This window comes from Eubalaena glacialis, chromosome 15, assembly GCF_028564815.1.
Source record: "Eubalaena glacialis isolate mEubGla1 chromosome 15, mEubGla1.1.hap2.+ XY, whole genome shotgun sequence".
Lineage (NCBI taxonomy): Eukaryota > Metazoa > Chordata > Mammalia > Artiodactyla > Balaenidae > Eubalaena > Eubalaena glacialis.
Window position 1 is genome coordinate 45,091,747 of NC_083730.1, and position 26,005 is coordinate 45,117,751.

Here is a 26,005-nt window from a genome sequence, read left to right on the forward strand (position 1 = left end):
ATAAAGTTAGGTGGTTTATTTGAGATCTTTATTTCTTAATGTAAGCATTTATCATTATAAACTTCTACCTTAAAACTCTTCTTGCTGTATCCCGTAAGTTTTAGTATTTTGTGTTTTCATTTTTATTTGTTTCAAGATATTTTTTGGTTTCCCTTCTGATTCCTTTTTACCCATTGGTTGAGTTCTTGATCTTTGGGTCTTCTCTTCCCAATGCCCTAGCTCTCTATGAACTATAGCCTCCGTCAGTGAGTTGGTTCTTTCACAAACGAGTGCAACTCACACAAACCCCTGCTGTGATGCAGTGAACCTTGACCTGGTAACCCGTCTGGTGGAATACCTTCAGCTAGTTTCTTCCTGCTTCTCCTCAACTCCTGCTTTGCTTTCCAGTTCCATTTCTATTCTACAGGCATGGTTACCTCATTTGTGACTGTAGCTATGTCTTTTTAGTATTTTATTCTTATATCATATGCCTTGATATGTATTTGGAACAAAGGTGTTACCCAATCTGGACAAGAAACAACTAATTTGCCATAGAGCCTAGTAAATATTTCTCTGTGTTTTTGAAAATTTTATAATGATAATAATGCCTTACTTTTTTTCCTCTATTAACTCTTTTCCCTTAGCTATTGGTTCTCTTTTTGAGAGTTTTGTTTTAGTTATTAGTTTTCCTTTGTTGAGTTTTGTTTCTCTTTTTCATGGGCTGGGTGTTTCTTATATTTTATTTTTTTTATATATATAACTATATATAAAATATATAAAAATATTTGTTTTCTTATATTTTATTATTCTTAGTAGCAATGTTATATAAGATTAGAAAGGATAGGTTGCTGTAGAAGGAAATGAGTGCTCTGAAATTTGAGCCTCTTGGCTCCCCAGGCCTTTCTTATTAATACGCTTATTCTCCTAAGATTGAACACAGCCTAATGATTAGAGGTAGCCATCAGGAGAAGCAGAAAAATAAATGGAATTTTGGGATATATTTTCTCTATTCAAGTTTTGATTAAGTATCTGGTTATTTTGCATTTTTGGCAACATAAAATATTACCTTGTTCCTTTTTTACTATTATTAAATGTATACTGTTTTGGAATAATCATATCAGTGTTTCTGCGTTATTTTTTTAACAGCTTAAGGAAAAATTCAGAGCTCGAGTCTGAAATCCAATCTTTGTTGCAACTGAGGTCAAAAAATGAAGATGTTCTTAAACAACTATACAAGGAAGCTTATAACATTGGTGCCATTTTCCACCTAACCAGATTTAAAACAGAGGAATTAGAACAGAAAATAGCAGAAGTGAGAAGAAAATTCAAGGTTTGTATCTCTGTGTTGTTCTTAGTTATGAAAAGGGTAATGAGCCTGAATTTTATCGATTTAATATTGATAGACTTTAATTTAAGCTATATTAGTCTTTTCAAAAAAGTCACTCCTTCTGATACATCAGAAGAAAATCACTTTTCTTCAGAGGTCCAGCCTGAATAGAAGAGAAATGGGGCTCAATGTAGCTAATTAACACTCGTGTCTACTTTTTTCTATCACCAACCTTAAACTACCTGGATCACCAGAAGAGAGAGCGGTGCTTGGTTCAGTCTCATCCTACATATCTTACGTATAATAGTTCTGTCTCTGGTAGGAAGAAGGGATGCTGGGAAGTGCCCTTGCACACTTACCAATGTAAGAAAAGGGAGTACCTACATTAGGCCTGCAAGTTATTAGATTCCAGAGTACCAAGCAATTAGTAGACCACAGTGCTGCAAAAACAACTGCTCATATGCGTCTAATCCATTCCTACATGAGAGAGATGACAAATAGCCACTCCCAGCCACTTGGCATAGAGACTATCAAAGTCAACTCCGTTTTACCACACCCCGGGGGACCACTTTAACAGGCTACTTCTGTCCATCACACATCACATCAGCACCTCTTCCATCTTTGGCGTTTTTTTTATTAAAGACTTTTGGTCATACAACTATCTGTAAAATACAGAGTCTGTATTCTCTGTCCAAGCCCTGTAGTAGCACTATCTTCACTGAAGACTTTGTCTTGTGCTATTTAAATTTAGGACATGTAGATTGTCTGCCAGTAAATGTTTCTGTACTGAGAGACCAGGATTTTCTTCCCATACTGAGTCCAGCTCTCCGACTGACTTGGTATATTGTGCCTGTGTCCCTTCCCATGGGTTATTCAATGGGATGTTCATATCTTATATGTTTCAAAATCAGTATAATAAAAGTTATGTTATAGTAAAAATTAACCTCAAAGTTATTTTAGAAATATAAGGCATGTGATTATATACATGGTTTAACATATATAACAATATTATAGATGTCATTTATAATTTGCTTTAATTTTTCATTAACATGTGTTTCTCTATGGCCATCAATTAATTTTTTTTCATTGAGACTATCAGTGAAGACATCATGCACTGATTTGGCCACTTAATGTTTTTATTTATTCAGTTGACAGGAAACCCTTGGTATCATTCATGTATTTGTCCCATAGCTGTCACAACCTACTTTAATTCTTCAGACATATTGCTTCACTAACCTGAGGCACTCATTTATAAAGAAGGATATTGCATTGAACTGTTTATTCTAAATTTTCCTGATGTCATAAACTACAATATGTAGGTTAAGTGCAAATTTGATGTGACTCCACTATACTTGCTTTGCCAACCCAAATTGCCAACCCAAAGCGAAGTGTCTTTCTGGCTAGATCAGGCCGAATTGAAGAAATTGTTCATCAGGTCCTTTAACTACTGTATGGTAGCTGAGAGATAACGAGAAGGAAGCAACAGAAAGAAATTACTCCATCTAGGAAATATTCCCCTTTACTAAACACGTCTGCTAATCTCTGAGTTGAATATATAGGGCATTAAATTTCTAGATGTATACATGTGTATCTGTGTCAGAGTGGTAATGAATTAAAAATAAATTTCTAGATAGTCCTTAGATAATTCAGGTTTGTAGTAATTCATGTTTGTAGTTTCTACCTTTGCAATGACCCACTGTCTTTCATTGTCTAATTAATGAAAATCTATATAATTTTCTCAGTCAGGGCATCATGTTTTTCTTGCAGAAAATTTTGTGTATTTGTTGATCCTGGCCTGAAATTAGACCTTAATACATGTCTTCCAGAAATTAATTAGAGCCATACCACCTATGAGCTAGATCTGAAAAATAACCTTTTATAGCCTTAGAAGTAGACTTTCAGAATTATGTTTTTTTCAAATGCATCTGTAAAATGCCCGAAAAGTTTTAGGCAGTCTTAATCTAGAAGCAACCCTGAACAATCAAAATATCTAGCAGTTTCTGGAATATTCCAGCTATTACAGATGATTTGCCCCAATATTTCCATACCTTCAATCCCAATAACTGTTCCATTCAGAAAAGACATGATTAGCCAAATCTTAGGATAAAATTAGCTGATAGTGATGGGAGATAAATCAATAAAAGGGTAATATGTGTTCAATTATGGTGTGAACAGAAAATCATCCAGGATTGTCTGGAGAATGTGATATTGTAACAAAAAAAAAAATCTTGAAAGCTTGCATCAGATGTTAAGTACTTCTTAACATTCAGTAGAACATTTCTGTTCAAGCTGCAGGAATTTGGAGGATTTTTGCTTGAACATATTGGAATTTTGGTAGAAAAGTAAAATATCAAGCCACTCTGGTTCCAGGTTAAAATGATGGTATTAGAACTAAGTGGAAACTTACTAGAAAAGAAGGAAGGCAGTAGAAAGGAAGACAGAGTTTTCTGCAAGCCTATTATATGCTGGACTCTATACATGTTAATTAATTTAGTGTTCATGATTCTGTGTGGTTGTTATTAATACACTCATTTTGGGGTGAAGTGATTTGCCCAAAGCAGCCTAGCTTTTAGGTAGCTGTGTAGACTTTGGGGACAAGATCTCCTGATGCTGGTCTTGGAATAAACTAGTCAGTCGGATACTAACTACGTATATACTCTGACCAAACAAAGATTGAGTCAGGTTCAAAAATTCAAAATAACCATATTAGGGATGATTTTTAAGACTTTGTTTTTTTAGGGCAGTATTAGGGTCACAGCAAAATTGAGTTGCAGGACAGAGATTTCCCATATCCCCATGCTTCCACACATGCATAGCCTCACCCATCATCAACATACCCCAGCAGAGTGGTACATTTGGTACAATCAATGAACATACATTGCCACGTCATAATCACTCAAGGTCTATAGTTTACATTATGGGTCACTCTTGATGTTGTGTACATGCCTTTATTTTGAACAAATGTATAATGGCATATGTCCATCATTATGGTATCATACAGAGTATTTTAACTTCCCTAAAAATCCTCTATACTCTGCCTATTCATTCCTCTCCCCACTCCCCAAACCATGGCAACCACTTATCTTTTACTCCATAGTTTTGCCTTTTCCAGAATGTCATATTGTTGGAATCATACAATATGTAGCCTTTTCAGATTGGTTTTTCTCACTTACTAATATACATTTAAGGTTCCACCATGTGTTTTCATGACTTGATAGCTCATTTCTTTTTAGCACTGAAAAAATATTCTATTGTCTGGATGTACCACAGTTTATCCATTCACGTACTGATAAGTATCTTGATTGCTTCCAAATATTGGCAAACCCTCCAGAAAGTAGGCATAGAGAGAACTTACCTCCACATAATAAAGGCCATATATGACGAACCCACAGCCAACATCGTCCTCAATGGTGAAAAACTGAAACCATTTCCACTAAGATCAGGAAGAAGACAAGATTGCCCACTCTCACCACTATTATTCAACATAGTTTTGGAAGTTTTAGCCACAGCAATCAGAGAAGAAAAAGAAATAAAAGGAATCCAAATCAGAAAAGAAGAAGTAAAGCTGTCACTGTTTGCAGATGACATGATACTATGCATAGAGAATCCTAAAGACTCTACCAGAAAACTACTAGAGCTAATCAATGAACTTAGTAAAGTTGCAGAATACAAAATTAATGCACAGAAATCTCTTGCATTCCTATACACTAATGATGAAAAATCTGAAAGAGAAAGTAAGGAAACACTCGCATTTACCATTGCAACAAAAAGAATAAAATACCTAGGAATAAACCTACCTAAGGAGACAAAACACCTGTATGCAGAAAATTATAAGACACTGATGAAAGAAATTAAAGATGATACAAACAGATGGAGAGATATACCATGTTCTTGGATTGGAAGAATCAACATTGTGAAAATGACTCTACTACCCAAAGCAATCTACAGATTCAATGCAATCCCTATCAAATTACCAATGGCACTTATCACAGAACTAGAACAAAAAATTTCACAATTTGTATGGAAACACAAAAGACCCCGAATAGCCAAAGCAATCTTGAGAAAGAAAAATGGAGCTGGAGGAATCAGGCTCCCTGACTTCAGACTATACTACAAAGCTACAGTAATCAAGACAGTATGGTACTGGCACAAAAACAGAAATGTAGATCAATTGTACAGGATAGAAAGCCTAGAGATAAACCCACGCACATATGGTCACCTTATTTTTGATAAAGGAGGCAAGAATATACAATGGAGAAAAGTCAGCCTCTTCAATAAGTGGTGCTGGGAAAACTGGACAGCTACATGTAAAAGAATGAAATTAGAACACTCTGTAACACTATACACAAAAATAAACTCAAAATGGAATAATGACCTAAATGTAAGGCCAGACACTACAAAACTCTTAGAGGAAAACATAGGCAGAACACTATGACATAAATCACAGCAAGATCTTTTTGACCCACCTCCTAGAGAAATGGAAATAAAAAATAAACAAATGGGACCTAATGAAACTTAAAAGCTTTTGCACAGCAAAGGAAACCATCAAAAAGACAGCCCTCAGAATGGGAGAAAATATTTGCGAATGAAGCTACTGACAAAGGATTAATCTCCAAACTTTACAAGCAGCTCATGCAGCTCAATATCAAAAAACAAACAACCCAATCCAAAAATGGGTAGAAGACCTAAATAGACATTTCTCCAAAGAGTATATGCAGATTGCCAACAAACATGTGAAAGAATGCTCAACATCACTAATCATTAGAGAGATGCAGATCAAAACTACAATGAGGTATTACCTCACACCAGTCAGAATGGCCATCATGAAAAAATCTACAAACCGTAAATGCTGGAGAGGGTGTGGAGAAAAGGGAACCCTCTTGCACTGTTGGTGGGAATGTAAATTGATGCAGCCACTATGGAGAACAGTATGGAGGTTCCTTAAAAAGCTAAAAATAGAACTGCCAGGCGACACAGCAATCCCACTACTGGACATATACCCTGAGAAAACCGTAATTCAAAAAGAGTCATGTACCACAATGTTCATCGCAGCTCTATTTACAATAGCCAGGACATGGAAGCAAGCTAAGTGTCCATCGACAGATGAATGGATAAAGCAAGATGTGACACATATATACAATGGAATATTACTGAGCCATGAAAAGAAACGAAACTGAGTTATTTGTAGTGAGGTGGATGGGCCTAGAGTCTGTCATACAGAGTGAAGTAAGTCAGAAAGAGACAAACAAATACCGTATGCTAACACATATATATGGAATCTGAAAACAAAAAAAGGGTCATGAAGAACCGAGGGGCAAGACAGGAATAAAGACGCAGACCTACTAGAGAATGGACTTGAGGATACAGGGAGGGGGAAGGGTAAGCTGCGCCGAAGTGAGAGAGTGGCATGGACTTATATATATGTACTACCAAATGTAAAATAGATAGCTAGTGGGAAGCAGCCACATAGCACAGGGAGATCAGCTCGGAGCTTTGTGACCTCCTAGAGGGGTGGGATAAGGAGGATGGGAGGGAGACGCAAGAGGGAGGAGATACGAGGATATATGTATATGTACAGCTGTTTCACTTTGTTATAAAGCAGAAACTAACACACCATTGTAAAGCAATTATACTCCAATAAAGATGTTGAAAATAAATAAATAGAAATAAAATAAAATAAAGCCACTATAAACATCCATGTGCAGGTTTTTGTGTGGATGTAAGTTTTCAACTCCTTTGGGTAAATACCAAGGAATGTGATTGCTGGATCTTTTAATAAGAATATATTTTATTTTGTAAGAAACTACCAAACTGGATTCCAGAGTGGCTGTACTGTTTTGAATTCCCACCAGCAATGCATGAGAGTTCCTGTTACTTCACATCCTCGCAAATAGTTGGTGTTGTCAGTGGTCACGATTTTGGTCATTGTAATAGGTTTGTAGAACTAGCTCACTGTTGTTTTAATTTACATTTCTCTGATGACAGGTGATGAGCATCTTTCATATGCTTATTTGCCATTGTATATCTTCTTTGGTGAGATGTCCATTAAGGTCTGTGATATATTTTAAATCAGGTTTATTTTCTTACTATTGAGTTTTCAGGTTTTTTCAATAGTATTTTGGATAACAGCCCTTTATCAGGGGTGTCTTTTGCAAAACTTTCTCCTGGTCTGTGTCTTGTCTTCTCACTTTTGACATTGTCTTTCACAGAGCAGAAGTTTTAATTTTAATGAAGTCCAGCTTATCAGTTCCTTATTTCATGGATCATGGCTTTGGTGTTATATCTAAAAAGTCATTGCCATACCCAAGGTCATCTAGGTTTTCGCCTATGTTATTATCTTCTGGGAGTTTTGTAGTTTTGCGTTTTACAATTAGGTCTGTGATTCTTTTTGAATTAATTTTTGTGAAAGGTGTAAAGTCTGTGTCTAGCTTCAGTTTTTTTGCATGTAGATGTCTAGTTGTTCCAGCCTCATTTGTTGAAAAGACTGTCTTTGCTCCATTATGTACTCATTGTTCCTTTGTCAAAGATCAGTTGACTGTATTTCTGTGGGTCTATTTCTGGACTCTTTGTTTTGTTCCATTGATCTATTTGTCCTTTCTTTTGCCAATACCACATTGTTTTAAATACTGTAGCTTAGTAGTATGTCTTTTTTTTTTTTTTTAAACATCTTTATTGAAGTATAATTGCTTTACAATGGTGTGCTAGCTTCTGCTTTACAACAAAGTGAATCAGTTACACATATACATATGTTGCCATATCTCTTCCCTCTTGCATCTCCCTCCCTCCCACCCTCCCTATCCCACCCCTCTAGGTGGTCACAAAGCACCGAGCTGATCTCCCTGTGCTATGCGGCTGCTTCCCACTAGTTATCTATTTTACATTTGGTAGTGTATATATGTCCATGACACTCTCTCACCCTGTCACATCTCACCCCTCCCCCTCCCCATATCCTCAAGTCCATTCTCTAGTAGGTCTGTGTCTTTATTCCCATCTTGCCACTAGGTTCTTCATGACCTCTTTTTTTTTTTTTTTTTCCCCTTAGATTCCATATATATGTGTTAGCATACTGTATTTATTTTTCTCTTTCTGACTTACTTCACTCTGTATGACAGACTCTAACTCCATCCACCTCATTACAAACACCTCCATTTCATTTCTTTTTATGGCTGAGTAATATTCCATTGTATATATGTGCCACATCTTCTTTATCCATTCATCCGATGATGGACACCTAGGTTGCTTCCATGTCCTGGCTATTGTAAACAGAGCTGCAATGAATATTTTGGTACATGACTCTTTCTGAATTATGGTTTTCTCAGGGTATATGCCCAGTAGTGGGATTGCTGGGTCATATGGTAGTTCTATTTTTAGTTTTTTAAGGAACCTCCATACTGTTCTCCATAGTGGCTGTATCAATTTACATTCCCACCAACAGTGCAAGAGTGTTCCCTTTTCTCCACACCCTCTCCAGCATTTATTGTTTCTAGATTTTTTGATGATGGCCATTCTGACCGGTGTGAGATGATACCTCATTGTAGTTTTGATTTGCATTTCTCTAATGATTAATGATGTTGAGCATTCTTTCATGTGTCTGTTGGCAATCTGTATCTCTTCTTTGGAGAAATGTCTATTTAGGTCTTCTGCCCATTTTTGGATTGGGTTGTTTGTTTTTTTGTTATTGAGCTGCATGAGCTGCTTGTAAATCTTGGAGATTAATCCTTTGTCCGTTGCTTCATTTGCAAATATTTTCTCCCATTCTGAGGGTTGTCTTTTGGTCTTGTTTATGGTTTCCTTTGCTGTGCAAAAGCTTTTAAGTTTCATTAGGTCCCATTTGTTTATTTGTGTTTTTATTTCCATTTCTCTAGGACCTGGGTCAAAAAGGATCTTGCTGTGACTTATGTCATAGAGTGTTCTGCCTATGTTTTCCTCTAAGAGTTTGATAGTGTCTGGCCTTACACTTAGGTCTTTAATCCATTTTGAGTTTATTTTTGTGTATGGTGTTAGGGAGTGTTCTAATTTCATACTTTTACATGTACCTGTCCAATTTTCCCAGCACCACTTATTGAAGAGGCTGTCTTTTCTCCACTGTATATGCTTGCCTCCTTTATCAAAGATAAGGTGACCATATGTGCGTGGGCTTATCTCTGGGCTTTCTATCCTGTTCCATTGATCTATATTTCTGTTTTTGTGCCAGTACCAAACTGTCTTGATTACTGTAGCTTTGTAATATAGTCTGAAGTCAGGGAGCCTGATTCCTCCAGCTCCATTTTTCGTTCTCAAGATTGCTTTGGCTATTCGGGGTCTTTTGTGTTTCCATACAAATTGTGAAATTTTTTGTTCTAGTTCTGTGAAAAATGCCAGTGGTAGTTTGATAGGGATTGCATTGAATCTGTAGATTGCTTTGGGTAGTAGAGTCATTTTCACAATGTTTATTCTTCCAATCCAAGAACATGGTATATCTCTCCATCTATTTGTATCATCTTTCATTTCTTTCATCAGTGTCCTATAATTTTCTGCATACAGGTCTTTTGTCTCCTTAGGTAGGTTTATTCCTAGGTATTTTATTCTTTTTGTTGCAATGGTAAACGGGAGTGTTTTCTTAATTTCACTTTCAGATTTTTCATCATTAGTATACAGGAATGCAAGAGATTTCTGTGCATTAATTTTGTATCCTGCTACTTTACCAAATTCATTGATTAGCTCTAGTAGTTTTCTGGTAGCATCTTTTGGATTCTCTATGTATAGTATCATGTCATCTGCAAACAGTGACAGCTTTACTTCTTCTTTTCCGATTTGGATTCCTTTTATTTCTTTTTCTTCTCTGATTGCTGTGGCTAACACTTCCAAAACTATGTTGAATAATAGTGGTGAGAGTGGGCAACCTTGTCTTGTTCCTGATCTTAGTGGAAATGGTTTCAGTTTTTCACCATTGAGGACAATGTTGGCTGTGGGTTTGTCATATACGGCCTTTATTATGTTGAGGAAAGTTCCCTCTATGCCTACTTTCTGCAGGACTTTTATCATAAATGGGTGTTGAATTTTGTCGAAAGCTTTCTCTGCATCTATTGAGATGATCATATGGTTTTTCTCCTTCAATTTGTTAATATGATGTATCACGTTGATTGATTTGCGTATATTGAAGAATCCTTGCATTCCTGGAATAAACCCCACTTGATCATGGTGTATGATCCTTTTAATGTGCTGTTGGATTCTGTTTGCTAGTATTTTGTTGAGGATTTTTGCATCTATGTTCATCAGTGATATTGGCCTGTAGTTTTCTTTCTTTGTGACATCTTTGCCTGGTTTTGGTATCAGGGTGATGGTGGCCTCGTAGAATGAGTTGGGGAGTGTTCCTCCCTCTGCAATATTTTGGAAGAGTTTGAGAAGGATAGGTGTTAGCTATTCTCTAAATGTTTGATAGAATTCGCCTGTGAAGCCATCTGGTCCTGGGCTTTTGTGTGTTGGAAGATTTTTAATCACAGTTTCAATTTCAGTGCTTGTGATTGGTCTGTTCATATTTTCTATTTCTTCCTGGTTCAGTCTCGGCAGGTTGTGCATTTCTAAGAATCTGTCCATTTCTTCCAGGTTGTCCATTTTATTAGCATAGAGTTGCTTGTAGTAATCTCTTATGATCGTTTGTATTTCTGCAGTGTCAGTGGTTACTTCTCCTTTTTCATTTCTAATTCTATTAATTTGAGTCTTCTCCTTTTTTCTCTTGATGAGTCTGGCTAATGGTTTATCAATTTTGTTTATCTTCTCAAAGAACCAGCTTTTAGTTTCATTGATTTTTGCTATTGTTTCCTTCATTTCTTTTTCATTTATTTCTGATCTGATCTTTATGATTTCTTTCCTTCTGCTAGCTTTGGGGTTTTTTTGTTCTTCTTTCTCTAATTGCTTTAGGTGCAAGGTTAGGTTGTTTATTCGAGATGTTTCCTGTTTCTTGATGTAGGCTTGTATTGCTATAAACTTCCCTCTTAGAACTGCTTTTGCTGCATCCCATAGGTTTTGGATCGTCGTGTCTCCATTGTCATTTGTTTCTAGGTATTTTTTGATTTCCCCTTTGATTTCTTCAGTGATCACTTCGTTATTAAGTAGTGTATTGTGTAGCCTCCATGTGTTTGTATTTTTTACAGATCTTTTCCTGTAATTGATATCTAGTCTCATAGCGTTGTGGTCGGAAAAGATACTTGATACGATTTCAATTTTTTAAAATTTACCAAGGCTTGATTTGTGACCCAAGATATGATCTATCCTGGAGAATGTTCCATGAGCACTTGAGAAAAATGTGTATTCTGTTGTTTTTGGGTGGAATGTCCTATAAATATCAATTAAGTCCATCTTGTTTAATGTATCATTTAAAGCTTGTGTTTCCTTATTTATTTTCATTTTGGATGATCTGTCCATTGGTGAAAGTGGGGTGTTAAAGTCCCCTACTATGATTGTGTTACTGTCGATTTCCCCTTTTATGGCTGTTAGTATTTGCCTTATGTATTGAGGTGCTCCTATGTTGGGTGCATAAATATTTACAATTGTTATACCTTCCTCTTGGATCGATCCCTTGATCATTATATAGTGTCCGTCTTTGTCTCTTGTAATTGTCTTTATTTTAAAGTCTATTTTGTCTGATATGAGAATTGCTACTCCAGCTTTCTTTTGATTTCCATTTGCATAGAATATCTTTTTCCATCCCCTCACTTTCAGTCTGTATGTGTCTCTAGGTCTGAAGTGGGTCTCTTGTAGACAGCATATATATGGGCCTTGTTTTTGTATCGATTCAGCCAGTCTGTGTCTTTTGGTGGGAGCATTTAATCCATTTACATTTAAGGTAATTATCGATATGTATGTTCCTATTCCCATTTTCTTAAATGTTTTGGGTTTGTTATTGTAGGTGTTTTCCTTCTCTTGTGTTTCTTGCCTAGAGAAGTTCCTTTAGCATTTGTTGTAAAGCTGGTTTTGTGGTGCTGAACTCTCTCAGCTTTTGCTTGTCTGTAAAGGTTTTAATTTCTCCATCAAATCTGAATGAGATCCTTGCTGGGTAGAGTAATCTTGGTTGTAGGTTTTTCTCCTTCATCACTTTAAGTATATCCTGCCACTCCCTTCTGGCTTGCAGCGTTTCTGCTGAAAGATCAGCTGTTAACCTTATGGGGATGCCCTTGTGTGTTATGTGTTGTTTTTCCCTTGCTGCTTTTAATATGTTTTCTTTATATTTAATTTTTGATAGTTTGATTAATATGTGTCTTGGTGTGTTTCTCCTTGGATTTATCCTGTATGGGACTCTCTGTGCTTCCAGGACTTGATTAACTATTTCCTTTCCCATATTAGGGAAGTTTTCAACTATAATCTCTTCAAATATTTTCTCAGTCCCTTTCTTTTTCTCTTCTTCTTCTGGGACCCCTATAATTCGAATGTTGGTGCGTTTAATGTTGTCCCAGAGGTCTCTGAGACTGTCCTCAGTTCTTTTCATTCTTTTTTCTTTATTCTGGTCTGCAGTAGTTATTTCCACCATTTTATCTTCCAGGTCACTTATCCGTTCTTCTGCCTCAGTTATTCTGCTATTGATCCCATCTAGAGTATTTTTAATTTCATTTATTGTGCTTGTCATCGTTTCTTGGTTCCTCTTTAGTTCTTCTACGTCCTTGTTAAATGTTTCTTGCATTTTGTCTATTCTATTTCCAAGACTTTGGATCATCCTTACTATCATTATTCTGAATTCTTTTTCAGGTAGACTACCTATTTCCTCTTCATTTGTTAGGTCTGGTGTGTTTTGACCCTGCTCCTTCATCTGCTGTGTGTTTTTCTGTCTTCTCATTTTGCTTATCTTACTGTGTTTGGGGTCTCCTTTTCACAGGCTGCAGGTTCGTAGTTCCCGTTGTTTTTGGTATCTGTCCCCAGTGGCTAAGGTTGGTTCAGTGGGTTGTGTAGGTTTCCTGGTGGAGGGAACTAGTGCCTGTGTTCTGGTGGATGAGGCTGGATGTTGTCTTTCTGGTGGGTTCGTCCACGTCTGGTGGTGTGTTTTGGGGTGTCTGTGGCCTTATTATGATTTTAGGCAGCCTCTCTGTTAATGGATGGGGCTGTGTTCCTCTCTTGCTAGTTGTTTGGCATAGGGTGTCCAGCACTGTAGCTTGCTGGTCGTTGAGTGAAGCTGGGTCTTGATGTTGAGATGGAGATCTGTGAGAGATTTTCGCCGTTTGGTATTACGTGGAGCTGGGAGGTCTCTTGTGGACCAGTGTCCTGAAGTTGGCTCTCCCACCTCAGAGGCACAGCCCTGATGCCTGGCTGGAGCACCAAGAGCCTTTCATCCACACGGCTCAGAATAAAAGGGAGAAAAAATGGAAAGAAAGAAAAAAAGAGGATAAAATAAAATAAAATAAAGCAATTATAATAAAAAATAAGAAAAAAAATTATTAAGAGTAAATTTATTAAGAAAAGAATTTTTTTTTAATTTTTAAAAATAGATTTATTAATTTTTTATACTAAAAATAAGAAAAAAATTATTTAGAAAAAATTTATTAAGAAAAAAAATTTTTTAATTTTTTAAAATAAAAAATACGAAAAAACTTATTAAAAATTTTTTTTAAAAATAGAAAATAAGGAAAAAATTATTAAGAAAACATTTATTAGGGAAAAAAAAATTTTTTAAGCCAAAAAAAAAAAAAAAAAAAAACGGACGGACCTAACCCTAGGACTAAGGGTGAGAGCAAAGCTATACAGACAAAATCTCACCCAGAAGCATACACATCTACACTCACAAAAAAAAGGAAAAGGGGAAAAGTTAATATATCCTGCTCCCAAAGTCCATCTCCTAAATTTGGGATGATTCGTTGTCTATTCAGGTATTCAACAGATGCAGGCACATCAAGTTGTTTGTGGAGCTTTAATCCGCTGCTTCTGAGGCTGCTGGGAGAGATTTCCCTTTCTCTTCTTGGTACAGCTCCCGGGGTTCAGCTTTGGATTTGGACCCGCCTCTGCATGTAGGTCCCCTGAGGGCGTCTGTTCCCCGCCCAGACAGAACGGGGTTAAAGGAGCAGCTGATTCGGGGGCTCTGGCTCAGTCAGGCCGGGGGGAGGGAGCGGTACGGAGGAGGCGGGGCGAGCCTGCGGCGGCAGAAGCCGGCATGACGTTGCAGCAGCCTGAGGCGCGCCGTGCGTTCTCCCGGGGAAGTTGTCCCCGGATCACGGGAGCCTGGCCGTGGCGGGCTGCACAGGCTCCCGGGAGGGGCGGTGTGGAGAATGACCTGTGCTCGCCCACAGGCTGTTTGGTGGCGGCAGCAGCAGCCTTAGCGTCTCATGCCTGTCTCTGGGGTCCGCGCTGATAGCCGCGGCTCGCGCCCGTCTCTGGAGTTCGTTTAAGTGGCGCTCTGAATCCCCTCTCCTTGCACGCCGCGAAACAAAGAGGCAAGAAAAAGTCTCCTGCCTCTTCGGCAGCTGCAGACTTTTTCTCGTGCACCCTCCCGGCTAGTTGTGGTGCGCTAGACCCTTCAGGCTGTGTTCACGCAGCCAACCCCAGTCCTCTCCCTGGGATCCGACCGAAGCCCGCGCCTCAGCTCCCAGCCCCCGCCCGCCCCGGCGGGTGAGCAGACAAGCCTCTCGGGCTGGTGAGTGCTGCTCGGCGCCGAGCCTCCGTGCGGGAATCTCTCCGTTTTTCCCTCTGTGTCCCTGTTGCTGTGGGATCCACGCTGACAGCCGCGGCTCGCGCCCGTCTCTGGAGCTCGTTTAGGCGGCGCTCTGAATCCCCTCTCCCTGCGCGCCGCGAAACAAAGAGGCAAGAAAAATTCTCTTGCCTCTTTGGCAGCTGCAGTCTTTTTCCCGGACTCCCTCCCGGCCAGCACCGAAGCCCGAGCCCCAGCTCCCAGGCCCCGCCCGCCCCGGCGGCTGAGCAGACAAGCCTCTCGGGCTGGTGAGTGCTGGTCGGCACCGCTCCTCTGTGCGGGAATCTCCGCTTTGCCCTCCGCACCACTGTGGCTGCGCTCTCCTCCGTGGCTCCGAAGCTTCCCCCCTCTGCTACCCGCAGTCTCTGCCCACGAAGGGGCTTCCTAGTGTGTGGAAACCTTTCCTCCTTCACAGCTCCCTCCCACTGGTGCAGGTCCCGTCCCTATTCTTTTGTCTCTGTTATTTCTTTTTTCTTTTGCCCTACCCAAGTACGTGGGGATTTTCTTGCCTTTTGGGAGGTCTGACGTCTTCTGCCAGCGTTCAGTGGGTGTTCTGTAGGAGCAGTTCCACGTGTAGATGTATTTCTCATGTATCTGTGGGGAGGAAGGTGATCTCCGCGTCTTACTCTTCCGCCATCTTGCCCCTCCCCCCCAGTAGTATGTCTTGATGTTGAGTGTTGTCAGCTCTCCATCTTTGTTTTTCTTCAATATGGTGTTGGCTCTTCTGGATCTTTTGCCTCTCCTTTGGAATTACTTTGTCAGTATCCCCAAAATAACTTGCTGGGATATTGATAGGGGATAAATTGAACTTATAGATCAAGTTGGGGTGAACTGACTTCTTAACATTGTTGAGTCTGCCTATGCATTAACATGGAATATCTCTACATTTATTTAGTTTTTTAATTTCATTCATCAGAGTTTTTTAGTTTTTTTGTATGGCTCTTGTATATATTTTGTTAGATTTATATCTAAGTATTTCATTATGGGGAGTACTAATTTAAATGATGTGTTTTTAATTTACAATTGCACTTGTTTATTTTTATTATATAGGAAAACAATTGATATTTGTGTATTAACCTTGTGTTAATTGCTATAATTGCTTATTTAGTTCCAGGAGTATTTTTGATAATTCTTTCAAATTTTTACATAGACAGTTGTGTCATTCACAAACAAAGAGTTTTATTTCTTCCTTCCCAATCTGTATATCTTTAATTTGCTTTTCTTGTCAATGCATTTTCAAGGATTTCCAGTACAATACTGAAAAGGATTGTTGAGGTGGGACATCTTTGCTTGTTTGTACCTGACCCTAGTGGTAAATTTTGAGTTTTTCACCATTGACTATAATGGTAGCTGTAGATTTTTTGTAGATATTCTTTATCAAGTAGAGGAAGTTCCTCTTTATTTTAACTTATTGAGAGTTTTTACCACGAATGAATGTTGGATATTGTCAAATGCTTTTTCTGTATCTGTTGTTATGAACATGTGATTTTTTTCCTCATTAGCCTGTTGATATAATTGATTACATTAATTGATTTTCAAATGTTGTACTAGCCTTGCATACCTGGGATAAATCCTGCATAGTCATGGTGTATAATTCTTTTTACACATTGTTGAATTTGATTTGCTAATATTTTGTTGAGGATTTTTACATCTATTTTCATGAGAAATATTGGTCTGTAGTTTTCTCTTGTAATGTCTTTGTCAGGTTTTGGTATTACAGTAATGCTGCCTTCATAGAGTGAGTTAGGAAGTAGTCCCTCTGCTTCTATCCTCCAAAGAAAATTGTAGAGAATTAGTATAATTTTTTCCTAAATGTTTGGTAGAATTCACTAATAAACCCTGCTGGGCTTGATGCCTTTGTTTTGGAAGGTTATTAAGTATTGATCCCATTTCTTTAACAGGCCTATTTAGATCATCTGTTTCCTCTTATATGAGTTTTGGCAGATTGTGTCTTTCAAGGAATTGGTCCATTTCATCTCAGTTGTCTAATTTTTCAGCAAAGAGTTTTTCACAGTGTTCCTTTATTATCCTTACAATATCCATGGGATATGGATGTAATTATGTCTCCTCTTTCTTTTCTTCTGCTGACTTTGGATTTAATTTGCTCTTCTCTTTATAGTTTCCTAAGGTGGAAACTTAGATTTTTGATGTTAAATCTTTCTTCTTTTCTAATGTATGCATTCAATGCTATGAATTTCCTTCTAAGCTCTGCTTTTGCTGCATATCACAATTTTGATAAATTATGTCCCCATTTTTATTTAGTCAAAAATATTTTAAAATTCTCTTGAGATCGATTCCTTGACCATGTATTATTTAAAAGTATGCTTTTTAGTCTTTACATATTTAGGGATTTTCCAGTTATCTTTCTGTTATGGATTTCTAGTTTAATTCCCTTGTCTGATCACAGACATTGTATGATTCCTTTTTTTTAAACTTTTTATTTTATATTGGAGTATAGTTGATTAACAATGCTGTGTTAGTTTCCGGTGTACAACAGAGTGATTCAGTTATACATATACGTGTATGATTCCTTTTTTAAAAGTTTGTTTAGATGTTTAAGGGTCATTTTTTTTCTTTTTTTAAATTGAAGTATAGTTGATTTACAGTATTGTGCTAGTTTCTTGTACAGAAACGTAGATCATTTATACATAAATATATTTGTATTTTTTCATATTCTTTTCCATTATGGTTTATTACAGGATATTGACTGTATCAATAGTTCCCTGTGCTATATAGTAGGACCTTGAGGTTTATGTATTTTATATAGAGTAGTTTGTATCTGCTAATCCCAAACTCCTAATTTATCCCTCCCCACCTCCTTTCCCCTTTGGTAGCCATAAGTTTGTTTTCTATGTTTGTGAGTCTGTTTCTGTTTCATAAATAATTTCATTTGTGTCATGGCTTAGATTCCACATATAAGTGATATCATATGATATTTGTCTTTCTCTGTCTGACTTCACTTAGTATGATAATCTCTAGGTCCATCTGTGTTGCTGCAAATGGAATTATTTCATTCTTTTTTATGGCTGAGTAGTATTTTTAATGCTAGGAAAAGACAATGTGTTATGTCCTTAGAATGTTCTTGGCCACAGTAATATGGTCTATAACTTTACAGTTTAGAGGTTTGTGACTTTGCTTGAGTTCTTTTTCAAATATTTCAACCAGCGCTTAACTCCTTTTTAGAGAAAAATCTTTGCCCTCCCTTCAAACTATTTGTTCGTCTCTGAATCAAAGTTTATAGGGCCTTTATTTGAGCAAAGTAAAAATTAAAACCTTCTAAAAAGCTTTCTTGAAGAGCATAATTTCTGCCACTCCAGACCTCCTTAGAGCAAGTCCATTTTGTTCAATGGACAGAACAAAACAAATTTAATAAGCCAAAATTTGTTTTGTGCACTATGCAACTTCTATCACAATTCCAGGTGAAACTGGTGGTATTTTTAAAATGGTTATAAAATGGACATTCTAATAATTTATTCATTTTGATTCTTGAGAATTTATGCTTCCTAGTCAAATCTAGAGGATATTACTTTTGACCCATGTGCAAAATAGCCTTTATTGAGTTATGAGCTGATATTACATCCTTGGCTTTTAACAAAGGTTGGTAAAAGTAATGGTCAAAATTAACCATTGCTGCTTGGTTTTTCATACTAATGAGAGATATGGTCATACTGTTCAAGATGGTCAAAAATCTATGCACCTAGTTTACTTCAGATTTCAGAACTAAGAGAAAACTTTTCTTGATAAAATTGTATTCCTTCTCTTATTAATAATTAGGCATTCTCTAAAGCTTCATGTTTCCCTCTGGTTTAAGCAGCCTAGAAGCTCAGAGTCATTTATGCTTTAAATTGCTAGTATAATCACTCTTCTTTAGCCCTTTCTATGGAACATATTTACAACTTCGATCTTGTACTCTTTTATGTTTGTTCCATTTGATTTTAGTTTACTAAGATTCTTCCCTACTATATTCAGAGGCAGAATACTTTGTCAAAGTTGAGTGAAAGGAAGCCATTAACTGTAATATTGGGAGCATCCAATTAATGGTACATGTTTGCTGGGAAAAAAGCGTTAAGGCACAGATAAAACAGAAGTAGTGTGAAGGTATATTAAGATGTAAGTCCTTCAAATGGCAGCTGGGTATCCCCTTAGTTAAGTATCAGAAAACTTTATTTTCCTGACACATGTATGAGGGAGTAAATAAACCTGAAAAATATGATAGGAATAAAGCATGTTGATGGTGCAGACATTTGAGGACAGAATAAAACTTTTATTTGACTTGGTGCAAAAACTATATGAAAACATAACTTCCATTTCCCTTCTGCTGGATTACAGATTTGTTTGCCAGAAAAGAGGTGATGAATTAGCTCTTTAGAATTTCCATTTCAATCTGTGAATTTTGCTTCTATTTTTTTTCTCCCTTTTCAAAGGGAAATGTGATTTTGTTGAAAGAGTATAGGTTTTGGAGTCAAATGTTTCATTAATTTAAATCCTGGTTCTGCTAATTATTTATTTTGAGAGTATTACTTAACCATATTGAGCCTAGGTTTCTCGTCTCTTAAATGAGTTTAACAATACTTCTGTTGTACCTTTGTGTGATAAATAAATAATATTGTATATAAAACATTTAACTTGGAGCCTGACAGATAATATATTTTCAAAAGTATTAGGGATAAACAACATAAAGAACACTTCATAGAAGGAGGCTACCTTAACTTTTTTGGACAGTCTTTAATTGACACATTTAACTCATGTCTGTCTCCTGATAAATGTGTAGATTCTGAAAAACACACTGAAAATAATAGTTATTTGTTGAATGTTTAAGGCGAATACTGCCTTGGGTCAACTCCTTTGTATGCATTATCTTCTACTCTCACAGTAATTTTGTAGAAAAGAATATGTTATCCCAATTTTACATCTATGAAAACTAATATTTGATAAAGGAAAAGACATATTGATATAGCGACTCTCATAAGCTGCTGGAGTTTCCAACTCACTGTAAATTAGTATTGATAGAACCTTTCTGGAAAGAAATTTATCAGTGTACATAAAGAATTTTAAATACATTCATAATCTATAATTCATTAACATTATTTCTAAAAATATGACTTAAAGTCACTAGACGACAAAGATGGACAAAAACTATAAAGATGCATATTTAAAGGTTTATAATTAATTACATAATAACTGCCAGAAGTATGCTACAGGAGGACAAGAAGTATTGTCTGTTTTGTACACTGCTGCATCGCTAAGCCTAACAGTGCTTAGAACAAAGTAGGTACTCAATAAATGTTTATGGAAAGCATGAATACATAGCTAACATATAGTGGGAAAATTTAAATACACAGATTTCTAGGTAATAGAGTAGTAGTTAAATATACGAGTACAAGGATAAATTGCAAATTCATTTAATTTAGAATTTAAAAAATTAATGGAAGTTCTGGTTTTTTAGTGGCTGAAAAAGACCTTACTAGGCTGACTCTACCAAAGATAATATTTAATCCGTGGACCTAAAAAGGAATACACCAAAAAGTCAAAATGTGTATCTCTGGGTTTAGGGATTCACTTTATTTTAATTTAAAAATATTTCTATAAAAAAAGACACATATACCTTCATTAAAAAAAAAAAAAGATAAAATAGCATCGTTGTGTTTATTTTTGGATAGAACCAGGTTGGGCTGCCACCTCGATTGTCTATTAGGGTCCTGACCACCAAAAACTGCCCTGGCAGTGCCCAGCCAGAGCTGCCCTGCCCCACTAATTCAGCCCAGCACACAGTTATTTGCACAAATCCCAAATTTTCCTTTATGATTTTAATTCTTAATTTTAAAGTCTGTTTCTCTCTGTTCGTGGTCTCATGCATTATGTAATGAATTCTACAAATTTTTTCTTAGTGCCCCTTCTGTCACTGGAAATCAAACTGATGCTACATCCGTGATTCTGAGCTTAGATCTATTTATGTTTAGTGTCTCCTCCCATTTTCTCTTTAAATGTGGGTCTCTGGACACATAGCATTGACTGTTCCATGCTTTGCTCTTCAGCTGTCCTTTCTTGTAGCACAGGAGTCTCTTCCACTAGAATAGCTCTCTGCTGCCACCTTCTGGTTTCTGGCTGCTAAAGCCAGGCAGCAGGTCAAAGGTGACTTTCAGTGTGGGCTCTTCCCAACCTCTTGAGATGCTGTCACCCCCTTTCCCTTGGCTTCTTTCAAACTCTTCAAAGTGATCTTTTTATACATTTTTATTCCTTTTCTCCAAAACCAGAATTGAGTAGTTGAGACAGAGACCTTACAGCCCCAAAGTCTAAATTATTTACTCTCTAGCCCTTTACAGGGAAAGCTTGCAGATCCCTGCTCTAAAGAATGTAGGGATAGCAGATGTAGGGAGCAGCCACAGCCTTTAGGGATGCGGGAAAGTATCCACATAAGGATCAATTGTGGCAGAAGCTGCCTCCTGCAAAGCAGAATAAGGCCTTATAGGAGAGGGTGTGGCAGTGTTCAGTGGATGGTCCGTAAGCAGAGAAACTTGGCGCAGGTTGACTGGAGTTTGAATGGAATTTCTGGGTAGAGCACCTGGCTGGAAGGCGAGCACTATTGGTTCCTCACAGACCAGCTGACAGCAGTTCTGCAAGAGGAAGGAGAAATCAATCGAAACCAAAACAAGGCTGGGAAGCCCCTTGCTGCTGCTTCGTAAGCCCCTCCACGCCCTCTACTGATAAAGCCTCATTACTCCAGCTGGCAAAAGAAAACTGTTTACATACTAGATCCAGCTCCAGTATCTCAAATTAAAGTTAAAAATATGAGCTAAGGATTTAGAGCTGAGGCAATAATTAGGTAACTGGCACAAATATATAGTCCACATGCAAACTTCTCTGATTCAGTTGGGTGCTATATGTAGTCGAGCTCCGTGTAGTGCATTTATCTGTTATAACTTTGAGTCCCCTTTAATCTTACAGTGTCCCCTACATTTTTGTTAAATTTGTCTTTCATTACATAGACATTTTTTAAAGAGTCTAGGCCAGTTACTTTGCAGAATTTCTCTCAGTGTGGACTTATCTTTCTGTTTACTCATGATTACATTCAGGTAAAACACTTTTGGCAGGAATGTTACATAAGTTATAATATTGTATCAATGAGACATATCACAAAACACACGGTATAAGTTTTTCTCATAACTAGTGACAGTAAGTTTGATCATTTGGTTAAAGTTGTGGTCAACAGATTCATCCGTCTCCCTATTATGATTAATAAGTGCTCAATTGAGTGATATTGCAAGAATATGCAACTACCTTTGTTTCCAAAAAATCTTCATCCAGTGGACTTAGCACTCATTGGTAATTCTTGGTTGAATCCATTATTGTAACAGGTGTGAAATGGTGATGTTTCTGGGCTTTCATTCTCTTTACCACGCATTGGCAGTTTGAAAAACCGAAAAACCTGGCACAGATTGGGCTGCAGCCTGTGTTCCTGAAAAAGGCACTCTTCTTGCAGTTCTCATTCAGTTACTTACCTCCCTGCCTTTCCTACCACCTCAACTATTTCCCTAGGTCTCAGGGAAAACATCCTGTAGGCCTTGTTTTACTCTCGTCAAGATGCTATTTATGAATGAGAATATGATTATGATATTTTAATGAATCCCAAGTTTCTCATATAAAAAGATTTTTAAAAAACATTTTTGAATTTGAAAAACCCTGAAATTTTAGCAATTTTTTGCTATTCGTTAATGCATTTATTCAATAAATTGTTCATTCAGCAGATATTGTGTACCAAACAGAGTACTGGAAAACTGAGGGTAGAGGAGGGGGCTTACTTCAAAGTGCTATAGAGTGTGCCCAAGCTGTAGTATCAGCAGTCTTGAGTATTGATACTTGTTGAATGTTAGTCATGGGGCAAATGCCATGACATCTATGGTCTTAGTTTTCTCATCTTTGAATGTGGATAACTGTAGCTAGGTCACTAAATGGACATGATGATTCACTTACATACAGATGCGTGCATGCGCAAGCACACACACACACATACACACAGGCAGCCCTCACTTTGCACAGCATCAAGTTAGCTGAAACTTGTACATATCTGAGCCATGTTCCTATTATGCACGGTCCCCACAGGCACAAGTTTCAGTAAGCATGGCATCCTACAAGACGAGGGCTGCCTGTATATATAAAACATTCTAGGAAATTGCCTGGGATACAGCAAATTCTCAAAAGTGGTACTTATATGATTAAATCCACAAATCTTTTTACAACTACTGTAGCTCTTTGTCATTGTCCAGCCTCTCTTTTTGAACATTTTCAATGATAGTGCAATCAGTGTTCTACTAAGAAGACCACACTTTTTTTTTTTTTTAAGCATCTTTATTGGAGTATAATTGCTTTACAATGGTGTGTTAGTTTCTGCTTTATAACAAAGTGAATCAGCTATACATATACATATATCCCCATATCCCCTCCCTCTTGCATCTCCCTCCCTCCCACCCTCCCTATCCCACCCCTCTAGGTGGTCACAAAGCACCAAGCTGATCTCCCTGTGCTATGCGGCTGCTTCCCACTAGCTATCTGTTTTACATTTGGTAGTGTATATATGTCCATGCCACTCTCTCACTTTGTCCCAGCTTACCCTTCCCCCTACCCGTGTCATCAAGTCCATTCTCTACGTCTGTGTCTTTATTCCTGTCCTGCCCCTAGGTTCTTCATAACCATTTTTAAAATTTTTTATCTTTTTGGATTCCATATATATGTGTTAGCATACGGTGTTTGTTTTTCTCTTGCTGACTTACTTCACTCTGTATGACAGACTCTAGGTCCATCCACCTCACTACAAATAACTCAGTTTCGTTTCTTTTTATGGCTGAGTAATATTCCATTGTATATATGTGCCACATCTTCTTTATCCATTCATCTGTCGATGGACACTTAGGTTGCTTCCATGTCCTGGCTATTGTAAGTAGAGCTGCGATGAACATTGTGGTACATGACTCTTTTTGAATTATGGTTTTCTCAGGGTATATGCCCAGTAGTGGGATTGCTGGGTCGTATGGTAGTTCTATTTTTAGTTTTTTAAGGAACCTCCATACTGTTCTCCATAGTGGCTGTATCAATTGACATTCCCACCAACAGTGCAAGAGGGTTCCCTTTTCTCCACACCCTCTCCAGCATTTATTCGTTGTAGATTTTTTTTTTAATTATTTTTATTTATTTATTTATTTTTGTTTTTGGCTGTGTTGCATCTTCGTTTCTGTGCAAGGGCTTTCTCTAGTTGCGGCAAGCGGGGGCCACTCTTCATCGCGGTGCGCGGGCCTCTCACTATCGCGGCCTCTCTTGTTGCGGAGCACAGGCTCCAGACGCGCAGGCTCAGTAGTTGTGGCTCACGGGCCTAGTTGCTCCGTGGCATGTGGGATCTTCCCAGACCAGGGCTCGAACCCATGTCCCCTGCGTTGGCAGGCAGATTCTCAACCACTGCGCCACCAGGGAAGCCCCTGTAGATTTTTTCATGATGGCCATTCTGACTGGTGTGAGGTGATATCTCGTTGTAGTTTTGATTTGCATCTCTCTAATGATTAGTGATGTTGAGCATCCTTTCATGTGTTTGTTGGCAATCTGTATGTCTTCTCTGGAGAAACGTCTACTTAGGTCTTCTGTCCATTTTTGGATTGGGTTGTTTGTTTTTTTGATATTGAGCTGCATGAGCTGCTTGTAAATTTTGGAGATTAATCCTTTGTCTGTTGTTTCATTTGCAAATATTTTCTCCCATTCTGAGGGTTGTCTTTTCATCTTGTTTATGGTTTCCTTTGCTGTGCAAAAGCTTTGAAGTTTCATTAGGTCCCATTTGTTTATTTTTGTTTTTATTTCTATTTCTCTAGGAGGTGGGTCAAAAAGGTTCTTGCTGTGATTTATGTCATAGAGTTGAAGAATTAAAAAAGCAGCATATCCCCAGTGTTCATAACCTTCTTAGAAGATTCTGTTTGAGAACCAGCTATGGCATCACTGGCAGATTGACACCTCTTGAACACAAAGTCTCGGTTCCATTCCTCTATCTGTGGAATAGGCGGCTGAGTTACAGAATCTGACAATCCTATTGCCTGGAAAGTCTCATGGAAAGGCAGGCTTTGCAAGGACATAAGAGTCAGAAGGCTCTACACTAAATATTCCACTCACGTTGAAGGGTCCTAGGTATCCAGGTGTCACTGAGATCCTAAGTCAATGAGATAAAGTCCCTGGGCTCTCAGTGTGGATTAGCATCCTGCTTCCAATGTGTGCTAGCTTTTTGCTTTTTGCCAATTTATATAATCTGTCCCAGTTTTCCCATTTGCAAAAGGGGACAATAATAGCGATTTCATGGATTTCATTATGAAGTCGAAAAAAGGTAACTCTACATAGTAGGCAGGTAATAATACTTCAGTCGTAAGTCTTAGTAGCACTAATAGTAGTTTTATCAAGGGGATTCATGACGTATATATGTATTGTTTAGTGGACATAACTGCCCAGATTCTACTTCAGGAATCAGTTAAGTCACTTTTCTTAAGGTCATTCCCCTTCCTGGGACAGCTCATATCCAACGACTTATAAATAAAGGAGTAGCCTTGCCACTTTGGCCTGACTTGGGGCAAAGCCGAAGGCCCGTTCTTGCTCCAGGACTCCCCATGGAGCTGACCGAGGTTGTTGTTGGGCTGCTTTGCAGCTCAGCCTATGTTTGTGCCCAGTCCTTGATCCTCTCCCTATCTTCCCACTGGTCCCCGCTCCAGTCCAACAGGAGTTGATTCCAGGTGCACTCCTTAATAAGAATCCTGCATACCAAACCCCACCTCGGAGTCAGCTTTACAGAGAACGCTGCCTGTGACAACAGGGCGGGAAGACAAATAAGCCACCTCACTCAGATATTTCACTGTGTGGCCTGAGACCTGTGACCATCAGAGATCACCTTATTTCAGTCTTTGGCATGTTTTAGGATGTTTTGAAGGTCATGGTTAGTCAGTAGTTCTCCTAGGAACTGGTCAACTTCCCAGCAGTTTACCAGTGCCCTGGTGCACCGATCAGACTTTCAGAAAGGCAGTAATACTGAG

The 26,005-nt window shown here is 37.9% G+C and overlaps 1 protein-coding gene across 1 annotated transcript in view; it reads left to right on the top strand.

The window, feature by feature from the left end:
- The window catches only part of CCDC178 (coiled-coil domain containing 178), a 388,650-nt gene that overhangs the window by 107,751 nt on the left and 254,894 nt on the right, over positions 1 to 26,005 (top strand). The window contains exon 12 of the mRNA XM_061169232.1: positions 1,126 to 1,309. Within this exon, the coding sequence (XP_061025215.1) occupies positions 1,126 to 1,309 (184 nt within the window). The remainder of the gene's footprint in view (positions 1 to 1,125; positions 1,310 to 26,005) is intronic.